The sequence below is a fragment of the Somniosus microcephalus genome, chromosome 13 (genome assembly GCF_052327205.1).
Source record: "Somniosus microcephalus isolate GS21.2 chromosome 13, FLI_Smic_1.0, whole genome shotgun sequence".
Taxonomy (NCBI): domain Eukaryota; kingdom Metazoa; phylum Chordata; class Chondrichthyes; order Squaliformes; family Somniosidae; genus Somniosus; species Somniosus microcephalus.
This window is the reverse complement of record NC_140999.1, coordinates 35,950,857-35,977,133: the sequence shown is the minus strand read 5'-3', so window position 1 is coordinate 35,977,133 and position 26,277 is coordinate 35,950,857. Positions and strand designations below refer to the sequence as shown.

General features: G+C 45.6%; 1 protein-coding gene across 3 annotated transcripts in view; it reads left to right on the top strand.

Moving 5' to 3' along the window:
• Nucleotides 1-26,277, top strand: part of slc1a6 (solute carrier family 1 member 6) — a 142,186-nt gene that overhangs the window by 100,196 nt on the left and 15,713 nt on the right. For all 3 annotated transcript variants that reach the window (XM_086004751.1, XM_086004753.1, XM_086004752.1), the window contains exons 5-7: nucleotides 18,457-18,661; nucleotides 19,604-19,646; nucleotides 25,159-25,469. In XM_086004751.1, coding sequence (XP_085860877.1) covers nucleotides 18,457-18,661; nucleotides 19,604-19,646; nucleotides 25,159-25,469 — 559 coding nt within the window. The remainder of the gene's footprint in view (nucleotides 1-18,456; nucleotides 18,662-19,603; nucleotides 19,647-25,158; nucleotides 25,470-26,277) is intronic.

Here is a 26,277-nt window from a genome sequence, read left to right as displayed (position 1 = left end):
GCCAGAAAGGGGCTGTATGGGTTGCCTCATTCCTTCCGCTTCTGCTTCTTCCTCCTCCTGCTCCTGAGCTGGTGACTGTATCCCTGGTGGCAAGGGCTGTGCCCTCACGATGGACAGGTTGTAGAGGATACAGCAGACCAGCACGAATTGGGACACACGCTCCGGTGAGTACTGTAGGGCTCCTCCAGAGCAGTCCAGGCAGCAGGGGCGTTGTTCAAGGACGCCAGTGGTCTGCTCTATGATGTTTCATGTGGCAGCATGGCTCTCATTGTAACCATGCTGCCCATTTGTGGTTGGGTTGCGGAGCGGAGTCATGCCAGGTGGTCAAGGGATAGCCCTTGTCGCCCAATAGCCACCCTCTGGTTTGTCTTGGTGGCTCAAAGACTGAGGGAAAAGTGGACTGACGCAGAATAAAAGCATCATGACCGCTGCCAGGATACTGGGCATTCACCAGCATGATGTGCTGAGCATGGTCGCATACCAACATCACTTTCAGCGAGTGGTACCGTTTGCGGTTGCAGTACAACTCAGCATTTATATACGTTGCCCGCAAAGCCATGTGCATGCAATCGTTGGTGCCCTGCCCCATGGGGAAGTCCATTATCCTGGCTCCGTCTGTTTTTCTCCAGTCAGAGAGAAGATGATGAAGTCCCCTCTCCTGGCATAAAGAGCTTCTGTCACCTCTCTTATGCAGCAGTGGATGGCGAACTGGGAGATGTTACAGATGTCGTCTGCTCCAGCCTGGAAAGATTCCGACGCAAAGAAATTCAGGACCACTGTCACCTTCACAACCACTGGCAGTGCTGTCCTTATCCTGGAGAGAGGCTGCAGGTCTGGTTGCAAGAGGTGGCAGAGTTCTGTGAGCACCTTCTTCGTAAATCGCAGACGCCTCAGACATTGCTCCTGGCTCAGGCTGAGGTAAGAGAATTGCTCTCGGAAGACCCTAGGTGGGTAAAGCCTCCTGCTCAGTGTCCTTCTCCTCCTCCCTCTGCGAGCAGCTTGTCCACTTCTTTGCTGCCTCTGCTCCATCTCCTTATCATGCTGTGGGCCAAGGGGGATAACAACTAGAGCACCCATGACTGGGGTCAAGTGGTCTGAGCAGAACCCTTGAATTCAGAAGCAATGTCTTCTCCGCTTGCAGCAACACTCCCTGTCACCTCACCAACTTTAAATAACTCTAGAAAGCTCCAAACAGTTCCACAAACTTACACAGGTCCAGTAGAAATCAAAAAATTGGTGATGGTCCCTTTAAATATCGCTGGTGGGGGGGTCCTTCCTGCTGCTGAACGCATGTTCAGCTGTGCAAGGTTAGGAGAGGGCGTTGGCTCCAGCGATGACAATGAAAATGGCAGCGCCGGTGTCAAATTAGTGTTGCGCGCTGATTGGCGTCACAGTCTGCCTACTTGCCATACTTCTAGTGCACGCTCTGAATGGCTATCCTACTGCCCTCACCAAGATGGCATCCAGCGGGGCCCACACCAGAATTGTGCGCGTGCTGCTCGGGAGCCATTTTGGTCCCAATTCAGCACCAGTAGCCAATCAACAGGTGCGACAGAACTGAATTTCGAAGACTATGGGCTGGATTTTCATTGGGCCGTGGAGTCGGGATTGGAGGCATGCGGGGGTTTAAAATCCCGAAATCGGGGGGTCCCGACCCCATCCCGCCCCCAACCCGCCTCCATGCCAGTTTCAAAGGAGGCGGGTACTCGCCCCGCCCTGGGACCCGCCTCCCCGAGGCGGGAAGGGGATTAGTGCCAATTAATTGCCTGTTAACAGATAGTTAACAGGCAGTTTTTAGCCTAATCCCTATTTTTATTGTTGAAATGTGGGATTCCTGACGGCTCCAAACCACGCCAAGTTAGCAAGGCGGGCCGTCGGGATGAAGGGCTTGGAGGGGTCGAGATGTCCGGTGTTCAGGTGAGTGATGGGTGCATGAGTGCAGAGGTAAGTGTGTTTGGTCTGTGTAAAGTGTTTAAAGAAGTTCTACTAACCTTTACAGCCTTCCTTACTTCAGGTCTCGGGAGTCCCTCATCTCACCGGCACAGAAAGCAGAATGGCCCCCAGCTGTCAAAATCTGCAGCCTCTGCTTTCTGTTCCGGGGAGATCTCTAAATCATCCTGAGAGGAAGGAATTAACCTGGAGTACAGATTGTCAGTGTCAATCTGTGATGTCACCTGTTGCCGGGTGGCCCTTAATTGGCCTGCTGAGCCCACTGGGCGGGCTCAACAAGGTCAATCAAGTCAAAATCGCGTGGGTTGGCTAGAACTCGATGGAGGCGGGACTACAACCCCAAAAGTTGTAGCCCCGCCTCCTACGCGACTCCTCAATGAAAATCCAGTCCTATGAGTTCAAACCCCACTCCAAGGACTTGAGCACAAAGAGGATAACTAAGGAAAGAGTAGGGCCTATTGGTGACCAAAACGATTGCCTGTGTGTGGAGGTGGAAGATGTGGGTATGATTCTTAATGAATACGTTGCATCTGTCTTCACAAAAGAGAGGGATGATGCAAACATTGTAGTTAAGGAGGAGTAATGTGAAATATAAGATGATATAAGCCAGAGGACTGCTAATGTTGTACTGTTGTTTAAAAAGGGAGAAAGGGATAGACCGAGTAATTACAGGCCAGTCAGCCTAACCTCAGTGGTGGGAAAATCATTGGGAAAAAATTCTGAGGGACTGTATTATTCATCATTTAGAAAGGCACGGATTAATCAAGGACAGTCAGCATGTATTTGTTAAGGGAAGGTCGTGTCTGACTAACTTGATTGAATTTTTTGAGGAGGTAACAAGGAGGGTCGATGAGGGTAGCATGTTTGATATAGTCTACATGTATTTTAGCAAGGCTTTTGGCAAGGCCCCACATGGCAGACTGGTCAGAAAAGTAAAAGTCCATGTGATCAAAGGGAAAGTGGCAAGTTGGATCCAAAATTGGCTCAGAGGCAAGAAACAAAGGATAATGGTCGACGGGTGTTTTTGTGACTGGAAGGCTGTTTCCAGTGGGGTTTCTCAGGGCTCAGTACTAGGTCCCTTGCTTTTTGTGGTGTATATCAATGACTTAGACTTTAATGTAGGGGGCATGATTAAGAAGTTAACCTACAAGGCTACGGACCAAGAGCTGGAAAGTGGGATTAGGCTGGCTAGGTCTTTTTCAGCCAGCACAGACATGATGGGCTGAAGGGCCTCCTTCTCAATAAAATTAACGTCAGTAAAAATAAAAATAATGAAGAAAATAATGGCACTAAAGAGTGACAAATCCCCAGGACCAGATGGTTTCCATCCCAGGGTTTTAAAGGAAGCAGGTGAGCACATTGCAAATGCCCTAACTATAATCTTCAGGAACCGTCCTTTAGATTGGAAAATTGCGCATGTCACTCTGCTATTTCAGAATGGCGAGAGAGGGAAACCATGGAATTCTAGACCAGCTAACCTAACATCTGTTGTCGGGAAATTGCTAGAGCCTATAATTAAGGATAGGGTGACTGAACACCTCAAATTTTCAGTTGATCAGAGAGAGCCAGCCTGGATTTGTGAAAGGTAGGTCATGCCTGACAAACCTGCTTCAATTTTTTGAAGAGGTGACTAAACTAGTGGACAGGGGAATGTCTGTGGATGTTATTTATATGGGCTTCCAGAAGGCATTTGATGAAATCCCACATAAGAGACTGTTAACTAAGCTGGAAGCCCACAGAATTGAGGGCAAATTATTGACCTGGTTAGGAAATTGGCTGAGTGGCAGGAGACAGAGAGTGGGGATAATGGGCAGGTACTCAAATTGGCAGGAGGTGACTAGTGGTGTCCCGCAGGGATCTGTGTTGGGGCCTCAACTATTCACAGTATTTATTAACGACTTAGATGATGGTATAGAAAGTCATATATCCAAATTTGCCGATGACACAAAGATAGGCGGTATTGTAGGCAGTGTAGATGAAAGCATAAGATTACAAAAGGATATTGATAGATTGAGTGAATGGGCAAAACTGTGGCAAATGAATTTCAATGTAAGCAAATGTGAGGTCATCCACTTTGGACCTAAAAAGGATAGAACAGGGTACTTTCTAAATGGCGAAAGGCTAAAAACAGAGACTTGGAGGTCCAGGTACATAGATCATTAAAATGTCATGAACAGGTACAGAAAATAATCAAAAAAGCTAATGGAATGCTGGGCTTTATATCTAGGGGACTAGAATACAAGGGGGTATAAGTTATACTGCAGCTGTACAAAACCCTGGTCAGACCACACCTGGAGTACTGTGAGCACCACACCTTAGGAAGTATATATTGGCTTTGGAGGGAGTGCAGCATAGGTTTACCAGAATGATACCCGGATTTCAAGGGTTAAATTACGAGGAGAGATTACACAAACTAGGGTTGTATTCCCTAGAATTTATAAGGTTAAGGGGTGATCTGATCGAAGTTTTCAGGATAGTAAAGGGGAACAGATAGGGTAGATAGAGAGAAACTATTTCTGCTGGTTGGGGATTCTAGGACTAGGGGGCATAGTCTAAAAATTAGAGCTAGACCTTTCAGGAGTGAAATTAGGAAACACTTCTACACACAAAGGGTGGGAGAAGTTTGGAACTCTCTTCCACAAATGGCAATTGATGCTAGATCAATTGTTAATTTTAAGTCTGAGATTGATAGATTTTTGTTAACCAAGGGTATTAAGGGATAGGGGCCAAAGGCGGGTATATGGAGTTAGATCGCAGATCAGCCATGATCTCATTGAATGGCGGAACAGGCTCGAGGGGCTAAATGGCCTCCTCCTGTTCCTATGTTCTGTGCCGTAAACTTCTATGATTCTACATAGCCTAGACTGACATTTCATTGCAGAACTGAGAGTCAAAGGTTCTGTCTTTGGGATGAAATGATAAACCAAGGTCTGTCTGTTCATGTGTACATAAGATATCCCATGGCACTATTCAAAGAAGAGCAAGATAGTTCTCCCAGTGTCATGCGCAGCATGTACCCCATAACCAACACCAATAAACAAATTAATTGGTCATTTATCTCATTGATGTTTTAGGAGCTTTGCTGTGCACAATTTAGCTGCTATATTTGCTTACGCAACAACAGTGACTACACTTCAAAATAGCTAATTGGCTGTTACTTGCTTTGGGACGTCCTGAGGACATGAAAGGCACTAATTAAATGCAAGTTCTTTCTTTTCTTATTATTGCAAACTTTCAATTACACCTCATTGTTTTCCTTGTCTGCTTCCAAACAGTAGTCTTGTAGTAAAGAATAAAAAGCTTTTGCTTTTTTTCTCTCCACAATAGTATCAAGCAGAGGATTTGCATTCCTTCTCTTATATACTTTAGGACAGTGTGGTCCAATATATTAGTTACTAGCCACATGTGACTAATTGGTAAGCCAGATGTGGCTAAATACATTTTTGATTAGTAAATAAAAAATGAGCAATAGACACCATGGGCTGGATTTTCTGAATGGACACGTGTTGGTGGTGGGACTGCTGCTTGCCGGGTCTCAGTCCCGCCTCCATCATTTTCTGGCCAACCAGTGGGATTTTCCCTTGATTGACCTCGTTAAGCCTGCCCTGCGGGCTCAGCAGGCCAATTAGGGGGAAGTCACTGACAGAGCACGTCAACGTCTGACGTGCCATCTGTCAAAATTTCTTGAAAGAAGAAATGTCAGCTTTTGACAGCTCTGTGAAGCTGTCAAACACTGACATTCTGTGTAGTTTGATGAGCCCTTGTGTTAAGGACTCATCAAACCTTTCTACTTTGTAGAAATCAGATGACTGTTGGTTCGGAGGATCCAACAGCCAGTCTGTGAAATCTGCAATGAAGATGTCGGGACTCCAGATCCAGAGCGGCTGAAGGCTGTAGGCATAAACAAAGGTAAGTGAACATTTTCTAACACTTTACACTCACCTCACATACTTACCACTCCACACTTGCATCCATCACTCACCTCTACATTGCGCTTTCAGACCCCTCCGACCCCTGCAGACCTTCTACTCGACTCCTCCACCCTGGCGGGGTTCTCCGAGGTCGGGAAGCCTGCACTTGAAAAGGTAAAATGGGATTAATCCTTTTTCCTACCTGTTAACTACAAGCAGTTAAAAGGATTTAATCCCTTTCCCGCCTCGAGGAGACGGGACCCGGGCCAGGACGGCTTCCCGCCTCCTGGCAAAAGGGCACGGAGGCGAGATGGGGGCGGGTTTGCCAGCCGTCCCCACTTTCTGCAACTTTACCGGCAGTCCTGCCTCCATTCCTGCCTCCATACCCGCCTCCTCGGGGCTGGCAAAATCCAGCCCCATCACTTGAGATCGCTACTCATATTCGCATGGCGTATGCATATGTACTTTAATCACTTTGTACATTTGTTGGTAAAATGGTAAGTCGAAAAGCAGAGTGTACAAGTGTTTTTTGATCGTTGTATGTGCTTTACTTCCTTGGTTACTGCTTGTTGGTTATATGCTAAAATGGCATGTAACACGGTTAAAAACGCCATATTCCAGCACGATAGAAGCACCAGCAAGATTGTATGGAGAGAGGAGCTGTCATCGTGGTCAGCTCGAACAATCCACTCCAGGCTAGCAGAAGAAAGCATACCCAACCAATAAATAGCAGCTCCATCAGCCACATCATGGCAAAGGGCGCACAGCGTCCAATCACTCGCAACCACTAGACAAAAATCCTAGAAGCTGCTCTAAGATGTGTCTGATAAGTTCATGGTAGAATTCTAAACTTTGGTGAAAGAGAAAGACTGCAAAGTTTCGCGCTAAATGGTGGTAGATATTTGTGAAGTACATTTACCTGTATTGTGCTTAAGGCATTTTCAACTAAAAGTAGTGCATGTGGCTAAAACGGTGACTCAGTCGCCACGCCTGTGGCTAGTCAGCGATTTCAATTGGACAACACTACTTTAGGAAGTGTCAATGTTTCATATCGGTTTTATTGTGTAATTTATGCGCACTCTGCTAACAATCAATATCTGACAAAGTATCAATTTTAGCAGCCATTCTGAAGCAGATTGCTGCAGCCAGCAAACTGCAGGATGAGTTTTGTTATTAAAAGATTCTGAATGTAATTGATACAGTGCAGGCTTTCTTCCAACACTCTTAACTCAAAAAGGCTATTTCCATAAGCAGATCCATGTCTTCTTTGAACCAAAACTGGCAACCCTATTCTTGGTGAAAGTATTGGGATGCCACCAGACTAACAATTATTCTTTTACCATGGTACTTTGTGCCAGAGACTACATGGGCTGCCTGCCATATTCTCCTCATCTCTTTGAAAAATATCACATTGCTCAGGCTAAAACTAATAGGCATATTTACAAATGAAGTGATTGATTAGAAACAAAAAGCACACAGTTGTACAATGCTTGATTTACACAATGTTAAACTGTTCCAAGATATTCAAATGCCCGAAATTTTTATAGTTCATTCTAGATTCTTTTAACTAAATCTCTGAGGAAAACATTACTTAGCAGTGACCTCTGTGGTGCCCCTAGAGGCTGCCTTCACTGGAATGGGTAGTGCAGTGCGGAGAATGAGAGATCCGAGCAAAATCCCACAGCTCTTACCCAAGTTTGTGGGATTCCAAAAAGAGGTTTGAACACTGAAGATCAGCTGCATTATACAAAGTATGTACTCATCAGCAATCTGGTGCACATTACTGGGATCTCACACCTACCAAGACCTAAAACAATGCAAATTGCAATTCAATTAGAGTTCTTTAAAGCCAGTTTTTATTCCCAGTTTTAAAAACTTTTTTTCAGGTTTTATTTTAGTGTAAAAAAAGGACAAGTTGCATATACATAGAGCATTTAACGTAGTAAAATGTCCCAAGGCACACCAGGATCGCATCCCAATTCGGACATGATTCAACTTCGAGGTGTCTATTCCCTCCCAGCTCCAGTTTCTTTCCCACTTCTTCTTTCGTCATGTTTTGTGATGCTGATAATACCATCAATATTTGTGTGATTCTAATTCCAAAAAACTTATTCCTGATGTTCCTTGGATTTTTATAAAAACATTTAAGTCTATCCTTCAAAATGCTCTTCCCTAACAACCAGTCTTCTACACCTTTTCCAGCTCCAACGTTTAATTTTCTTTCCCCTCGTCTTTAGCTTGCTGCATTTTTTCTTTCATGTTTTATTTTAAATCCTTCTCCACTATTATCCCTGTCTGCAAGGACAGTGCTACCAATTCAATTGAAGTGAAGTCCAGCTTCCTCCTGCCCCTGGAATTCCTGTCCTAGGAATCTGAAACCTTCCCTTCTACACCACTTTGGAAGACATCTGTTGATGCATCTACTCTGTCTCTTAGTAGCTAGCACAGCTCATGAACCCCTTGCAATTAGGCAAGCAGTTAGATCCAGCCTGTTGCCCGTCCATCTACAAGAAGTTTCTAAGCTTGCAGGAACTGCTACATGCTGCTTTACGTGAAGTTGTTTAAAACCTTAACCAATCTATTCTTTTATCATTCACTGGTGCATTGTAGTGAACTCTCAAACAGTTTGACATAGAAACAATATAGCAAGCTCAATTGCACCTCCATCTCAGCAACAACATATCTAGATCACCCATCAGCAGAGATCAATAACCTAAGCCAGTCACCTATTTCTTAGGCATTGTGGCTTTCATATTTGAATATACAATTTTGTTGGTCAAAATACAAATCTTTCTCTCTCTCCTCTCCCTCTATCTTTCACTCTCTCTCACATTCACACTCTCCTCTCTCGCTCTCTCCGTGTTTCCCCCTTTTCTTAGGGAATGCCAATAAATTTCTGTGCTGTTTTTGCCTCAGCAAGAGAGAGTTGTCAATGTGGCTGGGCTGAAAGCCAATTTTCTTCTTACCATCCCCTGGGAATGTTTGCTGAAAAACACAGTAGTGTGGAAATGTTTTCCTGGCAGGAGCCCAGAATCTCACGAAACAATCAGTCTTTTGTGGGAGAGCTTTTTGCAGCCTCAAACCTTGCCCGTCCTCAATCAGATGTACAGAATTCCTTGTTCCAAGTTATAATTAACATTCAGAGAGTCAGCAGCAATTACACTAATCAGTGCTGGACCGATAAATATTTCATTCATAAGAATCAGGTTTAATTTAAATCACATATGGCTGTGATATGCCAAATGGTTGGATGCCTGCTGGTTTGATGGCCTTTCTGTCTTAACGTTGTGAAGAAATCTTCTATTAACCCTTTGGGCAACATAGAGAACATTTATAGAAGCGATAAACATTGAATTTAGCTTTCCCTGATATTGTTCTTTTTGCCTAATGGATCCAATTCTCTGTAGTAGTGCCAGGTTGTTAAGGCAGGCTGCTTATGTAGGATAATTCTATGTGATTACATACTTGTCATTATTACATATTATGGGTGCGAGTGCTTGGGCTGAATTTTCCATATGAGCAGATTTACCATCATAGGTGCACAGTGCACTTTCACTCACTGCTGTTGTTATACCACCGAAAGCCTGCCCAGCTTTCCACAGTGACTGCTATAGTCAGCCACCTCTGGTGGGGGGGGGGCAGGAAAATCTGAAAGGGTCAAGGTAACCGTTTTGGGCTGGATTTCCCTCCGATGGTCAGGTAAGCGGCAGGATGGGCTTCCATCCAGCTATGTGTGATACTGCCAGGTAGTCCTTATTTCACAAGCAAGGTGGATCTCCAGCTGTTTTTCTACTTGTGACTGGTTTACTGCCACTGGGAGGGAGAGAAATGAGGTTTTAGTACATAAAGGACTAGAAGCACTTGAACTGGAGGAAGTGACCGAGAGAGAGCCAGGGCAAGTGCATTAACTGGTTTCAGTGGTAGAAGGAAGAGCAGTATCGGGGGCATCTGTTGTGACAAGAGCACCAGATTTTCCAACAAATCAATAGGTATGTTATTGGCAGAGATAAGGGCAAGGAGGGCCTGGCTCTTTGGCATTCCTAATTGAAAGCCCTATAAGTTAGTGTTACAAGTGTGCAGGAAGATGGCGCAGGCCCGAGCAGCAACACACTGCCAGATACATTTCAATGATCCCATGCAGTTGGCCAAGGTATGTCACGTTATGAATACTCATGTATGTCCCAAAAGATTGCAATAAACATAATGCACCTCCATACCATCACGCCCTCACAATGTAACTTATAGATGGATGAATAATCATAAGGCACTTCACAACCCACACGCACTTGTCTGAGACAAAAGGTGATATTGTTGGAGTTAGAAATTAAGAGATTGATGCCTAGCGTGCACCTGAAAGCATTCTCACCACAGCATGTTGCAGACACCTGGATGACAGTAAATGTTGAGTTTTGGAAGACGTTTTGCTTGTATTACATTGTGGGTTTTGGCTACTTGGACCATTTCAAAGTGCTTATAGTGGCGGTAGAACATTCAGAACTCTTAAAGGGTTTCTGGCAAAACATCTTTTTCTTCATGGAGCATCTTATTAGCAATTCCACTCTGGCTAGAGAAAGAGGAGAAACACAGCCACAGGAGGAAGGAGCAAGCAGAACTGCAGCTGCATTGCCTGTTTCAGCCAAGGTCACTGCTGCCCCAACTTCTTTGTCTTTCAGACTGCCACAGGGGATACCAGCAGCATCAGTCAGTCTACAGTTCATGCTTGCATTAAGCAGGTGACTGATGCAGCGTTTGCTAGATCAAACACTTTAATCACTTTCCCCATGGACAACTGGAAGCAGCAGGATAGGGCTCTGGAGTTTGCTCAGATTGCAGGCTTCCACCAAATCTAGGGCCTATTTGACTGCACCCATGTTGTCCTGCAGGCTCCTTCACTTGACTCCCACTGCTTTTATGAATTGCAAGGCTTCCACTCTAATAATGTGTGATCACCAGCAGCACATCATGCAGATCTGTGCCGGCTTTCCAGGCAGCTGCCATGACACTTTTATATTGCAACCTTCAGCCCTCCCACTCTTAACCTATACACAGCAAGTGTGAGATTGGCTGCTTTGGGGACAAGGGCATGAGAACCCACCCGACACACGTTAGCAGTGGATTCCTCCACGCTATCTGACACATTTTGGAAGTTTCCTGGCAGGCAGTCCAATGCATTGAGTAATTGCTGGTGCACAGGAAGCATCTTTCTTTTAAAACCTGGGTTCCTGAAGTCTGCATCACTGTCTCTTCAGCAGAGCTAGAACACAAGCTAGCCCTCCAGTGAGCTGATTCCTGGGCCAAACTTTTCACCTGTACTCGCTCCTGCTCAATTGTGCTCTGTGAATCACCCAATGCAGATCCCTCTAACTTACTATACCATGTTGGGTGCTGATTTCTGGGTTGCTGCTTTGAACATACGAACATACAAAATTGACAGGCAGGAAAAGACCAGCTGGTCCATCAAGCTTGCCCCACACCATTATGACTGCAGCATCATGACTAATCACTTCTTCTCTCCCTCCTACCTCCCACCCACCACCACAGTTGTGTAATCTCCTGGGAGAGCCAAAAAAACCGAGAAAAAACCCAGGGCAATAAGGGAAAAGATACTCTGGAAACCTCCTCTGCAACCCCCTCAGGCGATTGAAACCAGTCGAAGAGATCACATGGACCAAGTGTTATTTATAAAGATATACTTACCTTCTATATGATGCGATCTCTGCCCCAGTCAAGAACCAGTCCAGCTACCTCTTCAAGGATGAGAACAAGAGACGCTGCCTCTTTTGGAGGATCCCCCGGAGGGTCCCCCCCCCCTATAGGCTCCTGCAAGGCCTGAAACGTCTGATGGACCTAGAAACAGGAGCGAGTGACAAAAGTTAACACATTGTGGCATGGGTAAGTAATAGCAGATAACTGGCAGCAAAACGCACCACCAGGTTATCATGCTGAGTATGTGAGTGAGAGACTTTAGTAGAAAGGGAAGATGTCCAAACCCCCTACTTTGCTTGACCTCCAGCCTTGTCGCTTCAAATGCTGGGTGCCCTCTCTCTGTCAATGATGCTGATTGACTGCTTCCTCCATTGGTGTCAGGGTGTGTAGAGAGGCAGGATTGCCTCTTGTTCTGGTACTCTCCCTTCTGTTGTGTGGCAGCTTCTTCTGCAAGAAGAGTGGAAGTGGGTTAGTGCGTGCCCTGTTGAAGGGTTTTGAAGATGCCTGAGTCAGCTTTGATGAGATGTGCATGATGAAAGGAAGAAGCAGCAAGTGTGGCTAAGAGGGGGAAGTAATTGTTAGGGCAGTAGCAGGTGTTGAGGGCGTGAGCACAACAAGCAGAAGGAGGTGCAGTGAAGCGTCCCATTGTGATTGGAGGAGAAACATGGGAAGCGGAGGAGGGAAGCTTTGATAGCCCCAGTACTATCAAACCTTCCAGCACTAAGGTGGGGGGGGGGGCGGGACGGCAGTTTAGGACTGTGTAGAGAATAAGAGAAATGTGAAGGGGAGTCTTACCATGGCAGCCCTGGCAATATCACTGCAGCCAAGTCCTGGGAACAATACTGGTGGCATTTACTTGCTCTGCCACCTCTCTCCATTGCTGCTAACTTATTTGTGTGGGCACCCATCCCCCATCAAAGAGGAAGGTGACCTCTTTCCTACTGCTTATTTGCTCTTTTAGCATGCCTGCATCAGAAAATCTGGTGGCCCTGAATAAAGTCATGCTGCCTGCTGCTTCAGAAACTCACTTCCACTAACCACCACTGAAAAGTGCACTTCCCCATTAAGGGGCTGCGGGCTGCCTTTAAGTAGTAATCGCCCCACCGGATTTCCCACCCTCCCAACTTGTGAGCTACCAACAGGGAGTGTGACCAGCATAGGCAGCTCGACAATTGCTAAATCAGACCCAACCACAAAAATTGATCTGGCTTCCCGCTGACTACACCACGCGGGCAGAGCAGACGCCAGGCCCACCGTCTACCCAACTTCCGCTGCACACAAAATTCAACCCCCATTGTCTCACAGCTGATACAACATGTAAAAGTAAACATTTGGGGGTAGAGTTTCCACCTGGTTGCGCTGGTTAATTCACCCAAAATCGGCCAAACCAGTGTAAAAGATTGAGGAATTTCAAGCGCAAGTTACGTCCGGCGCAACTCGAGTTTCTGTGATCTTTTACGCTGGTTTAAAAAAACATTGCACTGAAAAACAGCCCCGCCCACAAACATGGACACCCCCCCAGATCGAATTAATCACCAGGACGAGTTTCCGCTGATTGTGCCCGTTTGCAGCCCTTCAAGGAGGCTCTTAAAATTAAGAGTTTTTTTAGGCACAAGGGCAATAATAGGCACCTCTTAAAAGCTTTTAAATATTAAAAAATATTTAATTTACTAAGAAACTGACTAGTGTACACTAATGAAACTAGTAAATGATTCTGTATAGCTTTTTAAAGTCATTTTCAGTTATTTAAAATTGGGTTACTCACAGGTGGTGGACTAGACACTTATTAAAAAATACTGATTTTTTTTGTGATAAACCCATTTTCAGCAGTATTATTAAAACTACACCAGGTTAAAACTCTTACAAAAATATATCAAGGAATATTTTTTAATGCAAGGGGGAAAAAAATAGACAATTACGTTCTATTACGCTGCCCGATTGCGCTGATTCATGGAAGATGTTACATTTGTGATTATGCAAATGAGTTTGAGCAGAAACTTGAACCGTAACTTCACTTCGGAAAACTAGCCCAATTCTGAGAGCATTTTGCGCACAGATTGCCTATTACCCCTTCATGTATATGCTGGCTGTCCTACTCGCACCATACACCTGCTATGGGTTGTACTTACCTTCTCATTGTTTGCCAATTAACATCCTAACTTGGTCTAAATGTTATGTTTTAAAAAGTTAACCCTTTTGTAAGCTGAATCTATATCAATATTATATGAATTAAGGCACAATCCCATTCAAACCATATAGGCAAAAGTTCCAAAATATTACTGTAAGTGAGCATGCTGGTGACCAAACTCTACCATTATCACACAGTTGTAAATGAGACGGCTGGTGACCAAATATCTGTACGATAACACAATTTTATGGCCAACCTGCATCTGCCAGCTCTCCTCCTACATTCCAACCCTCCTCCATATGTCTGCCCACAAGTTGCAAAGCTTCACTCTCCTATGGGGTGAGAGGTCAGAGGTTGGGGGTGGAGTCTAACACCTGTGGATGTTATCTGGTGTATGACAGGTCTAGACAGACTGGATGCAGAAGGAATGTTTCCCTTGGCGGGTGAGAACAGAACTAGAGGACATAATTTAAGGATAAGGGCTAAACCATTTAGGACAGAGATGAGGGGGAATTTCTTCACTCAGAGAGTGGTGAACCTGTGGAACTCATTGCCACAGAGGGCAGTGTACGCCAGCTCATTAAATATATTTAAGAGGGAATTAGATATATTTCTACGGGCAAAAGGGGTTAAGGGTTACGGAGAGAAGGCGGGGACGGGATACTGAATTAAAGGATCAGCCATGATCTCATTGAATGGCGGAGCAGGCACGAAGGGCCGAATGGCCTACTCCTGCTCCTATCTTCTATGTATCTATGTATGTTATGGGCCACTTTCCCCTTTAAAAAGAAAGTGGATAGTGTGAAGGCCCCTCTGTTTTCCATTATAGGGAATATTACCCAGGTTTCAATAAGCATTCCTTAATGGAGCTGATAAATGCAGGAAAGGATCGAGTACATATCATGTAAAGTGTTTGCTGCTTGCCTTCATAGAAGGAATTGAATGTGAAGGCTCTCATGGTATCTTGTGCACATTTCTGATAAGTTGTAGAATGTTGTTCACACAGTGAGGGCAAGGTGGATGGAAATGGAAAATGTGCTTCTTAAATTGCATTGTCAGAAGATCTAATTACCTCTTCGCATCTTGCCTGCCCTGGTGAGATCACTAAATTTCTTACAGCAGAGTTGCCATGTGGATGTTCATGGAAGTGGCATTGACCACCAAGCCACTTCCTTCTACTGTCCCTGATTGCTTCCTTTTATTGGCTTTCTTCCCTCAGTCACAAATATTTTCTCCCTCCTATCTCTTACTTGGAACAATAAAATGTCCACAAAGAAGTCTGTGAACTTGGAGCTCTGTGTCCTGCTGTAGCACCCTCAGCCATGCTGCTCTTTGTCTTGCTATTCAAAGTCCATCCTCCCAGCTGTTAAATAAACTGCTTGCCCATATAAATGCTTCAAAAGCACCGGATTTCCCATGCCTCCTTCCAGTAGGCAGTGCTAAAAGAGCTGGTAGCCTGCCTTCATTACTATAATGAATCTGACCCCACAAAATTCAGCAGAGTCAGAATGGGGTCTGCCCTGACCCATTTCTAGCAGGAACCCTGCTGAATCGGAAAATCCAGCTCCAAGCGTCTAAATATTTGTCATTATTACAAAATGTAAATGTCAGTGTTACTCTCCAAAAAACTGTCATTATGACAGATTTTAGATGACTGTGTTACTGTCCAAGTGACTGTTATTACTCTTTGTAGATGAGAGTGCTAGTGTGTTAGGAATGAATGATAACTTGGCTGAAGGGTAGAAAACAAAGAGTACTCATGATAGGAGTTAAATCAGGGTGGGGGATGTTCTCAGTGGAGGCCCAGGGCTCAGTGATGGAAATACCGCTGTTTCTAATATACGTTAATGACTTGGATTCAGAAACTCAATGCAAACAGGTCAAATTTTCAGATGATACCAAACTAAGAGGGTCAGTGGAATCAGAGGAGGTAACTCAGAAATTACAGAATGAGTTGGATAAAATATCTAAGTGGCAGAACAACGACTGATTAAATTAAATACAGACAAGTATACGGTACTGTATATAAGAAGGTAAAATAGGCAGCACATGTACTGCATGAATGGTGTTGAAGTAGCTAAGGATGGAGTTGAAAGAAACCTAGGGGGTGAATTTTCACTTTTTAACTTCAGTGCGGGGTGTAAATGGGCGGCCGATCTGCTAACACTCGTTTTGTGCCCGACGGTAAAAGTAAAAATTCACCCTTAGCAGTTTGTAGTCTCAACGTTCGACAGGGTAGAAATTCCAGAAGTCACACTCCACCATTGCAAGTGCAGCAAGGCGAGACTTCTGCCTGCCCTTTTGTCTTTGCCCTGATCCCGTCCCAAATCCTGGTGTTGGTGATTTGAATAATAGGGTAAGCACCTGTGCCAATAATGGTATGATTGGGGTGCCTGCCCAGTAAAGTCAACTGAATTTCAGTGCGGCAGCTTATGGATCCATTGAGGGAAAGCAGGCTTATCTGGCTTAAGTGCTACAACTCAAAAATGCTGATCAATCCTTGGTCTCTCACTGGTCTGCTGCTCTCCAAACGGCAATCAATCAGGTCCAAAAATTAGGAGGGTTTCATATGGAGCTTTCAGGGCTACATGTGTTGCATCAGTGACTCCCTGCACCCATAGGAATCCTGTCAATATATAGAATTGGACTGCTCACACTCTTGGGGGTAGATTTTCCTGGAGCCGTCAGGCAGGGTTTCAGGCGTGCGGGGGGGGGGGGGCGGAATCCCGAATTCGGGGGTCCCGACACCATCCCGCCCAAAACCCGCCTCCACGTAAGTTTCAGGGGAGGCGGATACCCGCCCCGCACTGGGACCCGCCGACCCGAGGCGGGAAGGGATTAGTGCCAATTAACTGCCTGTTAACAGGTAGTTAACAGGCAGTTTTTAGCCTAATCCCTATTTTGAAGGGTGTCGTGTGGGATTCCCGATGGCTCCAAACCACGCCAGGTTAGAGCAGGCGGGCCGTCGGGTTGAAGGACTTGGAGGGGTCGCGATGTCGGTGTTCAGGTGAGTGATGGGTGCATGAGTGCAAAGGTAAACGTGTTTGGTGTGTCTAAAGTGTGTAAAGAAGTTTAAATTACCTGTACTTACCTTAACAGCCTTTCCTCCTCTAGGTTTCGGGAGTCCATCACTCAGCCGGCACTGAAAGCAAAATGGCTGCGAGCTGTCAAAAGTGACAGCCTTCAGCTTTCATTGCCGGTGACAGTTCTAACTGAGTCTGTGTAGAAGGACTCAGGTTAGAAGTCAGACTGTCCGTGCTTGACAGCTTCAAACAGCTGTGAAACACTGATATTTCATCTGTCAAAAACTCTTGACAGATGAAATTTCAGTCTGTGACGTCACCTGTTGCCGGGTGACCCTTAATTGGCCTGCTGAGCCCGCTGGGCGGGCTCAACAAGGTCAATCAAGGGAAAATCGCGCGGATTGGCTGGACGTCGATGTAGGCGGGACTAAAACCCGAAAGTTGTAGTCCCGCCTCCTTCCCGACAGCTTAGGGAAAATCTACCCCTTTGTTTTACAGGTTCAATTGAGAAGGTTATGAGCTATGAGGCCCACCTGGATAAAGCATCAGTGACATTTATAGAGTGGTGAGCTGTGGCCTGACTAATGTGACAGAGGTCACCTGAGGTTGCCTGGAAAGATCCAGTGGCAAAAAAAATTCAAGGCAGGGGTCAGGTGTCAAATTTTGTTTGATAACGCTCCTGTGAAGCACCTTGGGACATTTTACTATGTTAAAGGCGTTATATAAGTGCACGTTGTTGTTGTGGTCACTTTCACTGCTACAGACAATTCTGTGCGCCCTGTTGAAGTGAACTGCATGTCTTCAGCCCGCAGCTGGTATACCTCATCAATAACCTCCAGGGATGGGGTGGGGGGTGTGGGTGGTGAGCGGAGAGTTCCATCTTTGGAGGCATTCACAGGCGGAGAAATCTAAGTAAGGCCTTCTAAGTCTGTAAACCCTATGGAGTGCATATTAACTTGTTGGAAACAAGCGTCTTTCATGATGCGTCACTCTACATTCCTCCAATCTAGCCTCCTCCATTTCCTCATCCATGTCCTCCTCTTCATATCACAGGAAGCGAGGGATTCCCATTAGAAAATCATTTCCTCAGTCCAAAATGTAATAGTCTCTGGTAATCATTTAATAGCAGGAGACGTGTTTTATGAAGCTCCAGAGATCAAAGCCAAAGAAAAATCACTTTCCTGGAAAAGCTTTAGAAAATTACAGTAAGGTGGCCTCCTCTGTGCGGTATACACCCCAAGGCTACAACATTAGCCACTGGAAGTGCAGGTTTACAGAATTACACCTATTGTGCCAGTTAGTTCACAAAACCAGATTGTGTTAGAGAGCATTGTACTGTAGTAGCAACCAGATAATGTTGGAGGGAAGTGTGATTGTAAACAGATAGAGAAGTATTGTACTAACCCGAATGTGTTAGAAAGTTATGGGCAGATTCTGTGTGAGAGTAGCATGACAGCGTTTAACTGTTAAAAAGTAGTAAGATTTTATTAGAAAGCAGTTTAGTTAAAGAGTGCTGTGACAGTGAGCAGGTTGTTTTGGACAGCAGTATGATAAGGAACAAATTGCTTTAATAGTGAGCCTTCACTAGTGAGCAAGTTACAAGAGATCTCTGTGGCAGTGATCAGGTAGTGTCAGTGTTAATGTGTCTCTCTATATTCTGTACTGCTGATTTCCAGGTCATTTCCTCAGCAGACCAGTCTGCATCTGAAATGTTTTTTTTTACCTTTTTATCAATTAGGAATGGCAGCTCTGGACAGCAAAGCATCTGGTAAAATGGGATTCCGAGCCGTGGTTTTCTATATGGTAACCACTGTCATCGCTGTGTTCATCGGAATTGTCATGGTAATGATCATCCATCCTGGGAAAGGATCAAAAGTTGACCTACATCGGGAGGGAAAGATTGAGCAAGTGCAGGCAGCTGATGCTTTCATGGATCTAATCAGGTCAGTGAGTCTCTAAATGAAAAGTAGCTGGTTGTGCAATAATCAGATAAGTATGCAAGTAGTGGATTAGGTGACCTTTTATCTCAAGGAGCTGGCTTTGAATTCCCGAACAGGCTCGAGGAGTTGAATGTCCTACTCCTGCTCCTCTGTTCCTATGAATGGAATTTGGGGCAGAACCTATTTCTGTCAGGTTTGTGCCACCTCTTGGCCTATTTGAGAAATTCCAACAGGAGAGTGGCCGAGTGCTTCTTCCACTGAACCCCATAATTGGAAGCTGGATTAGCAGGTTTTCAGGCTCCCCCAGAAATCCCACCAGTTCTGCCCAGCGTACAGTTAACAGTAAATTTTTTCTTTCATATAAATGCAAGTTCTTTCTTGTAAGTTTTTTCTTACATCGGCATGAAGCAAGTGTACTTGACATACAACAGCAATAACTGGACCTCACAAAGATATATCCAAACAGCAACTGATCTAAGAGAGATCAATTGCTGTTTGGGAAGCAGCAAAATAAAGGAGCAGCCAGCAAGTTAATTTTGTGCCATTGAACGCTTTGGCCAGGATAGCTCGTGCCTGACGACGGAGTGGCAAGGCCCCGCAATAAAATCCCACTTCACACTTCTGGTATGATGCAAGTCCTCTGGAATTTCAGGCCATTCTGTGCACGCAACAGGAGTAGGTTATCAGTCTTAACCATTTTTGTTTATCATGCCCGAAATATGTGGCTGACATGTAACTTAAAATCTTATGCCGAGGACTTGTTTAATGATAGCTCTAGACTGGTTTGATATAACTGTCCAAGGCAGCCTTGCACCTCTTACTTCACACTGTTATCATTCTTTTAATCTAAAGTGTAGGGCAACATATAACATGTCACAGCACAGATCAAAATACAGATGCTGAACTATTGTCACTGCACTAATTCTCTCCCTTTGTGTTCTACAGGAATATGTTCCCACCCAATCTAGTTGAGGCTTGTTTCAAGCAGGTGAGTAGTTACTGAACAAAGCCTTGGTTCTAAATGACTAGCAGCCCTTTGAAGGAGAGGGGAGCATGTCTGGGAGTGGGGTGGGGGGAGGGGGTGCAGATGTCCCACACATTTCTGGAAATTCCGACCAGTACATCCTTTAAAGGCCACAGCAGAACCTATGCCAGCCAAGAGCCGGCGTTACTTCCACTGAGGCTCAGGAAAAGCCCCCAAAAATCTTCCAACTAAAGGTAATCGATCCCACAAAGGGATCAGAAAATGCTCCGCTGGCTCCATTGGGAGCTGAAGTTTTAAAAAAAATAGGCCCCCTGACCTCTATCAGAGCAGCATGGTACTACTCCAGCTTTGTTGCCAGTGGATTAAGGATGCACCCTGTGGCGCAATGTGACCACGCCGAGTATGCAAATGACCCCGTCCCCCTAAATTGGGATGGGCCTTGGGTCTCCTGATTTAGGCAGGCTTACAGCCCATTCCACCACACTTCTGCTGGCAATTGGAATTTGGTGGCTGATGTAAAAAGACTACTGAGCACTTGGTTTGAGTATAAAACAAGGCTTTAATCAATTGTTTCAAAACCATGAGATTTCTAGTTACATCACTAGTTCCTGGTTACAGAAACATCCTGAGCAAGCTGGGCCCACACCCGAATATTTATACTCCTTGGACGGCGCCACCAGCTGGCCACCCAGTGTTACTTCATGAGTCATGATAAGATTCATGACAGTGGCCAATACATTAATCCTCTGTAAAATAACCAATGGAACATTTCGAGAAGCAAAAGCAAAATACTGAGGATGCTGGAAACACTCAGCAGGTCAGGCAGCACCTGGAGAGAAAGAAACAGAGTCAACGTTTCATGTCGATGACCTCTCATCAGAAGTTTACCTCTCTTCCACGTATTCCAAGAAGGTTCATTGAAAAATAGTCCGTAGATATGCCTTGTTTTTTTGTTTAGGTTACTTCATGCATCTTAATCCCTTTTATTTTCCACTGTTGTATCAAGATTTTTTTTTTTACTCAAATAGTTATATTTTCCACTGCGTGTTAGAGTTAATTAGGTAATGTTAAAGTTAGAGCTTACCTCCACCTTTGTCTGCCTCCACCTCTAGCTTAGAACCTCTTCCACTGAAGCCCTTATCTATTCTTTTATTACCTACAGCCTTGATGACTTTAATGCACTCCTTGATGGCCTCCCTTTGTCCATGCTCCATAAATTCCAAGTTTTCTAAAATGTAGCTGCTTGTATCTTGTCCCACACTAAATCCTGCTCATCCGTCACTCCTGTTCTCACTGACCTACACTGGCTCCCTGCCCTTCAACATATTAAATTTAAAATCTTTATCCTCATCTTCAAATCTCTCCATGGTCTTGCACCATTCTACCTCAACAACCTCCTCCAGGTTTACTTTCCTTCCTACAGCCTTCAGTCTTCTGAACCTGGCCTCCAAATCATCCCACCTCACCACTGGCGGCAGAGCTTTCAACTACCTAGGCCCTGCTCTCTGAAATTCCCTCCTTCGGCCTCTCTGTTCTTGTACCTCATTTTCTCTCTCTTGCCCTTTTAAATCCTCCTCAAACCTTATTACCATGTCATCAATCATCTCCCCTAATTTCCTACTGCTGGCTAGGTGAAGCATCCCTCTTTTACTCTTCTGTAAAGTTCCTTGAGACATTTGGTCCTGTAAAATTGTTGTTGTTGTAGTAGTAGTATTAGTCCTAGTAGTTGTAGTAGTCATAGTAGTGGCCATGGATTAGTGCATTAAAAGTAGAGATAACCAAGTAAAATGATGCAACAGTGCCTGCCACTAGTGTCAATTCAATTTTGAGTCTTATACCAATTGAAAAAAGAGCAAAAGATCTGGGCCCTGAAATTACACCATGGGGAACTAACATACAAACACGTAATGCATTCATCTAAAATACCTCGCTCTGCTATTTTAATGGTGGCAGTAACTCATTTATTTTAAACACTGTCTACATCTATGCCACAGGGTACTTTCAGAGAGCCACAGGGGACAACATATACGTTTGCTGCATTAAGAATGTCACTAACACAATATTAGTTGCCTGTTCACAATCCTATGGTGCCTTTAAGCACCATCTTAAAACCCAAAGGACTTAGCACTTCCCCAGGTACTCCTCGAAAAACATGTTCCAGACCCAATAGCCCCCATTTAACCTCAGCACACATTGCCATTACTATCTTTAAACCATCGTCATCAACTCGCCTTCTGAAGGAACTATGGCAAGCAGAAAGATCACACTGCAAAGTATCAGGTAGAGATATAGGGTATGGAGTTGGAAGATTTGGGCTATATTTCCTTTAAAGAAGCTGCCTATAGCACAATAGAACAATGTTCAGCAGTAAGAGGACAACAGAGCACCCCTCTGAAACCAGCTCACAAACACTCTTCTCAACAAGTTAAATCCCTCAAAGTTCACCGAAGCAAGAGAAGGCAAATTGTAACGCAGGAAGGAGTGGCAACAAGGCATCAGGAGCAGTGACAAAGCCGGAAAGAGTGGCAGCAGGTTGGGTGTCAGTGGTGAGGCAAGATCTGAAAGTGTATGACAGGAGGTCTGTAGGACGGAAAATTCTTTTCATAATCTCGGGAGGTCCAATAGTCAATAAAAAATGTCAACTTCGGAAATCTCCTGAGAAGGTAAGAAATGGTACCCAGTGAAACAAGAATTGGAACAGTGTTCCAGCCCACTTTATCACCCGAATCCAGTTGTTGATGACCCACCCACCCAATGTTTTTTTGAGTCCATGGCTGTTAAATTCGGCTCCGTAGTGTCTTTTTTTGGCGCTACAGGTGCTGTTTTGAGTCCAAAATGGCGTCTGTGCCGCATGCACACACTTCTGGTACAGGCCGCGCCGGATGCCATTTTGAGTAGGTCATTAGTGCGGGCACTGGGAGCGTACAGCGGAAGTATGCAGAGAAGTATGCGGATATCAGTCAGCGTGCAACGCTGATTTGACGCCAGTGCAGCCATTTTCAACCTCAACACTCCAGCTAACGCTCTCTCTTAAACACGCACAGCTGAACATGTGTTCAGCAGCAGGAAGGACCCCCACCAGCGCTATTTAAAGGGATCATCAACTGCTTTCGGGTTAGTTGCTCATTGATTGCTACTGGCTCTTGGTGAGTTTGTAGAAGTGTTTGGTGGTTATCTGATTTGAAGTTGCTGAAGTCTCCAGAGAGTGGCGTGGCAGTTTACTTCAAGGCTTCTGCTCAGACCAGTTGTTCCCAGATATGAGTGCTGTAGTTTGTATCCCCCTTGGCCTGCAGCATGACAGGGAGAATGAGCAGAGGCCACACAGAGGAGGACAAGCTGCTCGAAGAGGGAGGAGGAGGAGGAGGGGGAGAAGGGCTCTCAGCAGGAGGCCATATCCACCCAGGGTCTTCAGGGAGCAATTCCTTTACCTCAGCCTCACCGAGGAACAGTGCATGTGACGTCTCCACTTCGCTAAGGAGGTGCTCACTGAAATCTGCCACCTGCTGAAGGCAGAACTGCAGCTTCAAAGCAAGGCAAGGATGACATTGCCAGTGGCTGTGAAGGTGAGCGTGGCCATGAATTTTTATGCGTCAGGCTCCTTCCAGGCTGGAGCAGGCGATATTTCCAACATCTCACGGCTTGCCGTCCACTGTTGCATAGGGGAGGTCACTGAGGCTCTGTATGCAAAGAGAGGTGAATACATTTCATTTTCTCTTGCCAGAGAGAAGTAGGTGGAGTGAGCACGTGGCTTCATCGCCATAGCAGGATTGCCCGTGGCGCAGGAAGCCATTGACTGCACACACCTCCCTTTGCGGGCGCTGCATGTGAATTTGGAGATGTATCGCAACCGGATGGGATTCCACTCCCTCAATGTCCAACTGGTGTGCCACCATACTCAGCGCATCATGCAGGTCAATGCTCGGAATCCTGGCAGCAGTCATGATGCCTTCATTCTGTGGCAGTCCACATTTGAGCCACCAAAGCAAACGCACTGGTGGAGTGGCAGTGGTGGGAGCACGAATGTTGTCATCCTGAGAGAGCATAGCAGGTTCGTGCTCCATGGAGCCACTGCCAGTCCCCTGGGGCGGTGCCTCAGCAATCCTAGTAATCTGTTGGAGGACAGATTGCTGGACTGCTGTGACACCTTGCAAGCCCCTTTCAACACTGGTAACCGCAGCCACGATGGCAGCAGTCTGAGCTTGTGTGGCAGCAAGCTGAGCCTGCATGAGACGTCTGAGCTTCCACTGCAGCATCCAGATGTTGGATGGCTTCTGCTTGTGCTGCAATGGAAGCCGAGACATCGGCCATCAGACGCTGCATCATGGTTGGGTCCACAAGTGCGCTAATGGAGTTGCCCATCACTTCCATGCTGGAAAGGATGGGCTCCATACTCTGTGCAAAGCCCTGTGCAAGGTTGGTGCCGGACTCCTCCATGCTCCTTGACATTGCACTCAGGCTTTCTGGCAGGCCTGCCAATGCACCAAGTATTTCATTGTGCATCCCATCAGCCTGCTTCTGTAGGCCGCCCCATCAAAGTCTTCATCTGAGTCCTGTGCAGCAGGACATGTGTATGACCTCACACTCCGGGGGAGCTGGCACTTGCGCTAATGTTTCCCCCTGTCCTGGCTGCAGGCCACTTGTGCCCGATGTCTCACCATGTGCAGATCTCACGTCTAGCCTATCTTGTAAAGTACGTGGAGTATCAGTATCTGAGCTGGTGGTTGCGAGTGTGAAATCAAGTGATGGTGCATCTTGAGCATCACTTCCTTCTTCCTCCTGCAGTTCCTGCTCCTCCACCACTGCCTGGCCAGGTTGCAGTTCTTGGCTAGCTGAAAGGAGAAAGGCACAAGGCTGGGGTTGTGGTGAGGGGAGTGGGGGTAAAGCAATGCATCCAGTCAGTGAATCTTGGAGCCCACTCTCTGCCCTGTTGCGCCATCAGTACATCTTCTTGCTCACACTCTCTTACCCAGCCACGCCCAGCACCTGCTACAACCAGATGGCACTTCTCCTTTAAGAGGTGCAGACTAACTTTAAGTGGTGCTAGTCTCGCACGAACTTGGGCCCCCTGCTGAAGCGTGCATCCACTCAGCAGCGTGTTCAGCGCTAGACTGTATGCTACTATTATTTAAATTAACAGGCAGCATGACGTTTGCATCGGAAGGAACAGGCGCAGGTTGATTGTGCATCTTGATCCCCGTGCCCATTTTCTGGCCTTGTCCAATTTCTAGGCCCATGACCCTTGCTCCCATTTTCCACATCTGAAGTGAATTTCCAGAGAGGAGTAATGTCAATTATTTTTGTTAGGCCAGGATATTAATGGTTACAGAACCAAGGCTGGTAAATGGAGTTAAGATACAGATCAACCATGATCTAATTGAATGGCAGAATAGGCTCGAGGGGCTGAATGGCCCACTCCTGTTCCTATGCTCCAATATAAGAGTGAGGTAAATGGGGAAAAAGTGGAAGAAATGTAGCTCACTGAATGGTAACACTCATATTACTTTGTCTTTCTCAGTATAAAACAAATTATGGCACACGAACAGTCATGAGGCCTACGTCATCATCCACCAATCTTACAACCATCACTGAACCATCCATCATGGAAAACATAACTGATGCCTTCAAAAAACTGCAGGAGTTGATGCTTGCCGAGGAGGTTATTCCAGTTGCTGGTTCATCCAATTCAGTGAATGCGCTGGGACTTGTGGTCTTCTCTATTGGTTTTGGTCTTGTAATCGGCAACATGAAACAGCAAGGTCGTGCGCTGAAGGAATTTTTTGACTGCCTTAATGAAGCTATCATGAGACTGGTCGCGATTATAATCTGGTATGTTTTAAGGTTGTGGTTAGTTTTAGAATTCGAGTAGGGTGTCTGGTAGGTATTGGACCTTTGGTAGTATTAGAGATTCTTGGTTTAGTGCAATAATTAAGAGCCCTGCATTACCTCTCTGGTTACACCAGTTTACTGGATGGCTGAGGGAGGAATCTCGGGCAGGGAGCAATTTTCCAGTACCCTGACCCCCAATGGCACTACCTGCATTATCCCCCAGAAGTGACATCAGGTATCTAATGTGTCTGCCCAAATATGGGCAAGTGTATTATAATGAGAGACAAATTTTAAGTTGCCAGTTTCCAGATTTCATGTTATTTTTTAAAAAATCTTTAGCAGGCCAACTTACATTGCTGCAAGGTGCCGCAGTGAATTCCTTCCCACTTGCCTGAGATGGGTGTCCCAAAGGCACAGTAAATGACCGTGTGCCATGTCTGAAATATTAAAATTCCTCTGACCCCAGTATATGGGCCAGAATCAGGAGTGCACCCAAAGCTAGGGGCTGAAATGCCAATTCCCCCCCCAGGATTCACCACCATTACAGCTCACGGGAATATCTAGGCCATGGTTTATAGGATTTGAAGCTTGTTATGGTCCTTGTTAGGCTGTATGGGTTAGTTAGGAACCCTGGAATTCCTGGCAGGTGACTGTGCCACCAAAACTGTGGCAGGGCAGGACTTCCACCCACCAGTCAGTCCTAGTGTTGACCTCGTCCCAAATCCGAGGAACAGGGTCCTTAACATATGCCATTTACACCACTTTCTCGACATCCACCTTGTTGGGGAGGCCAGGCAAATCAAAAGTA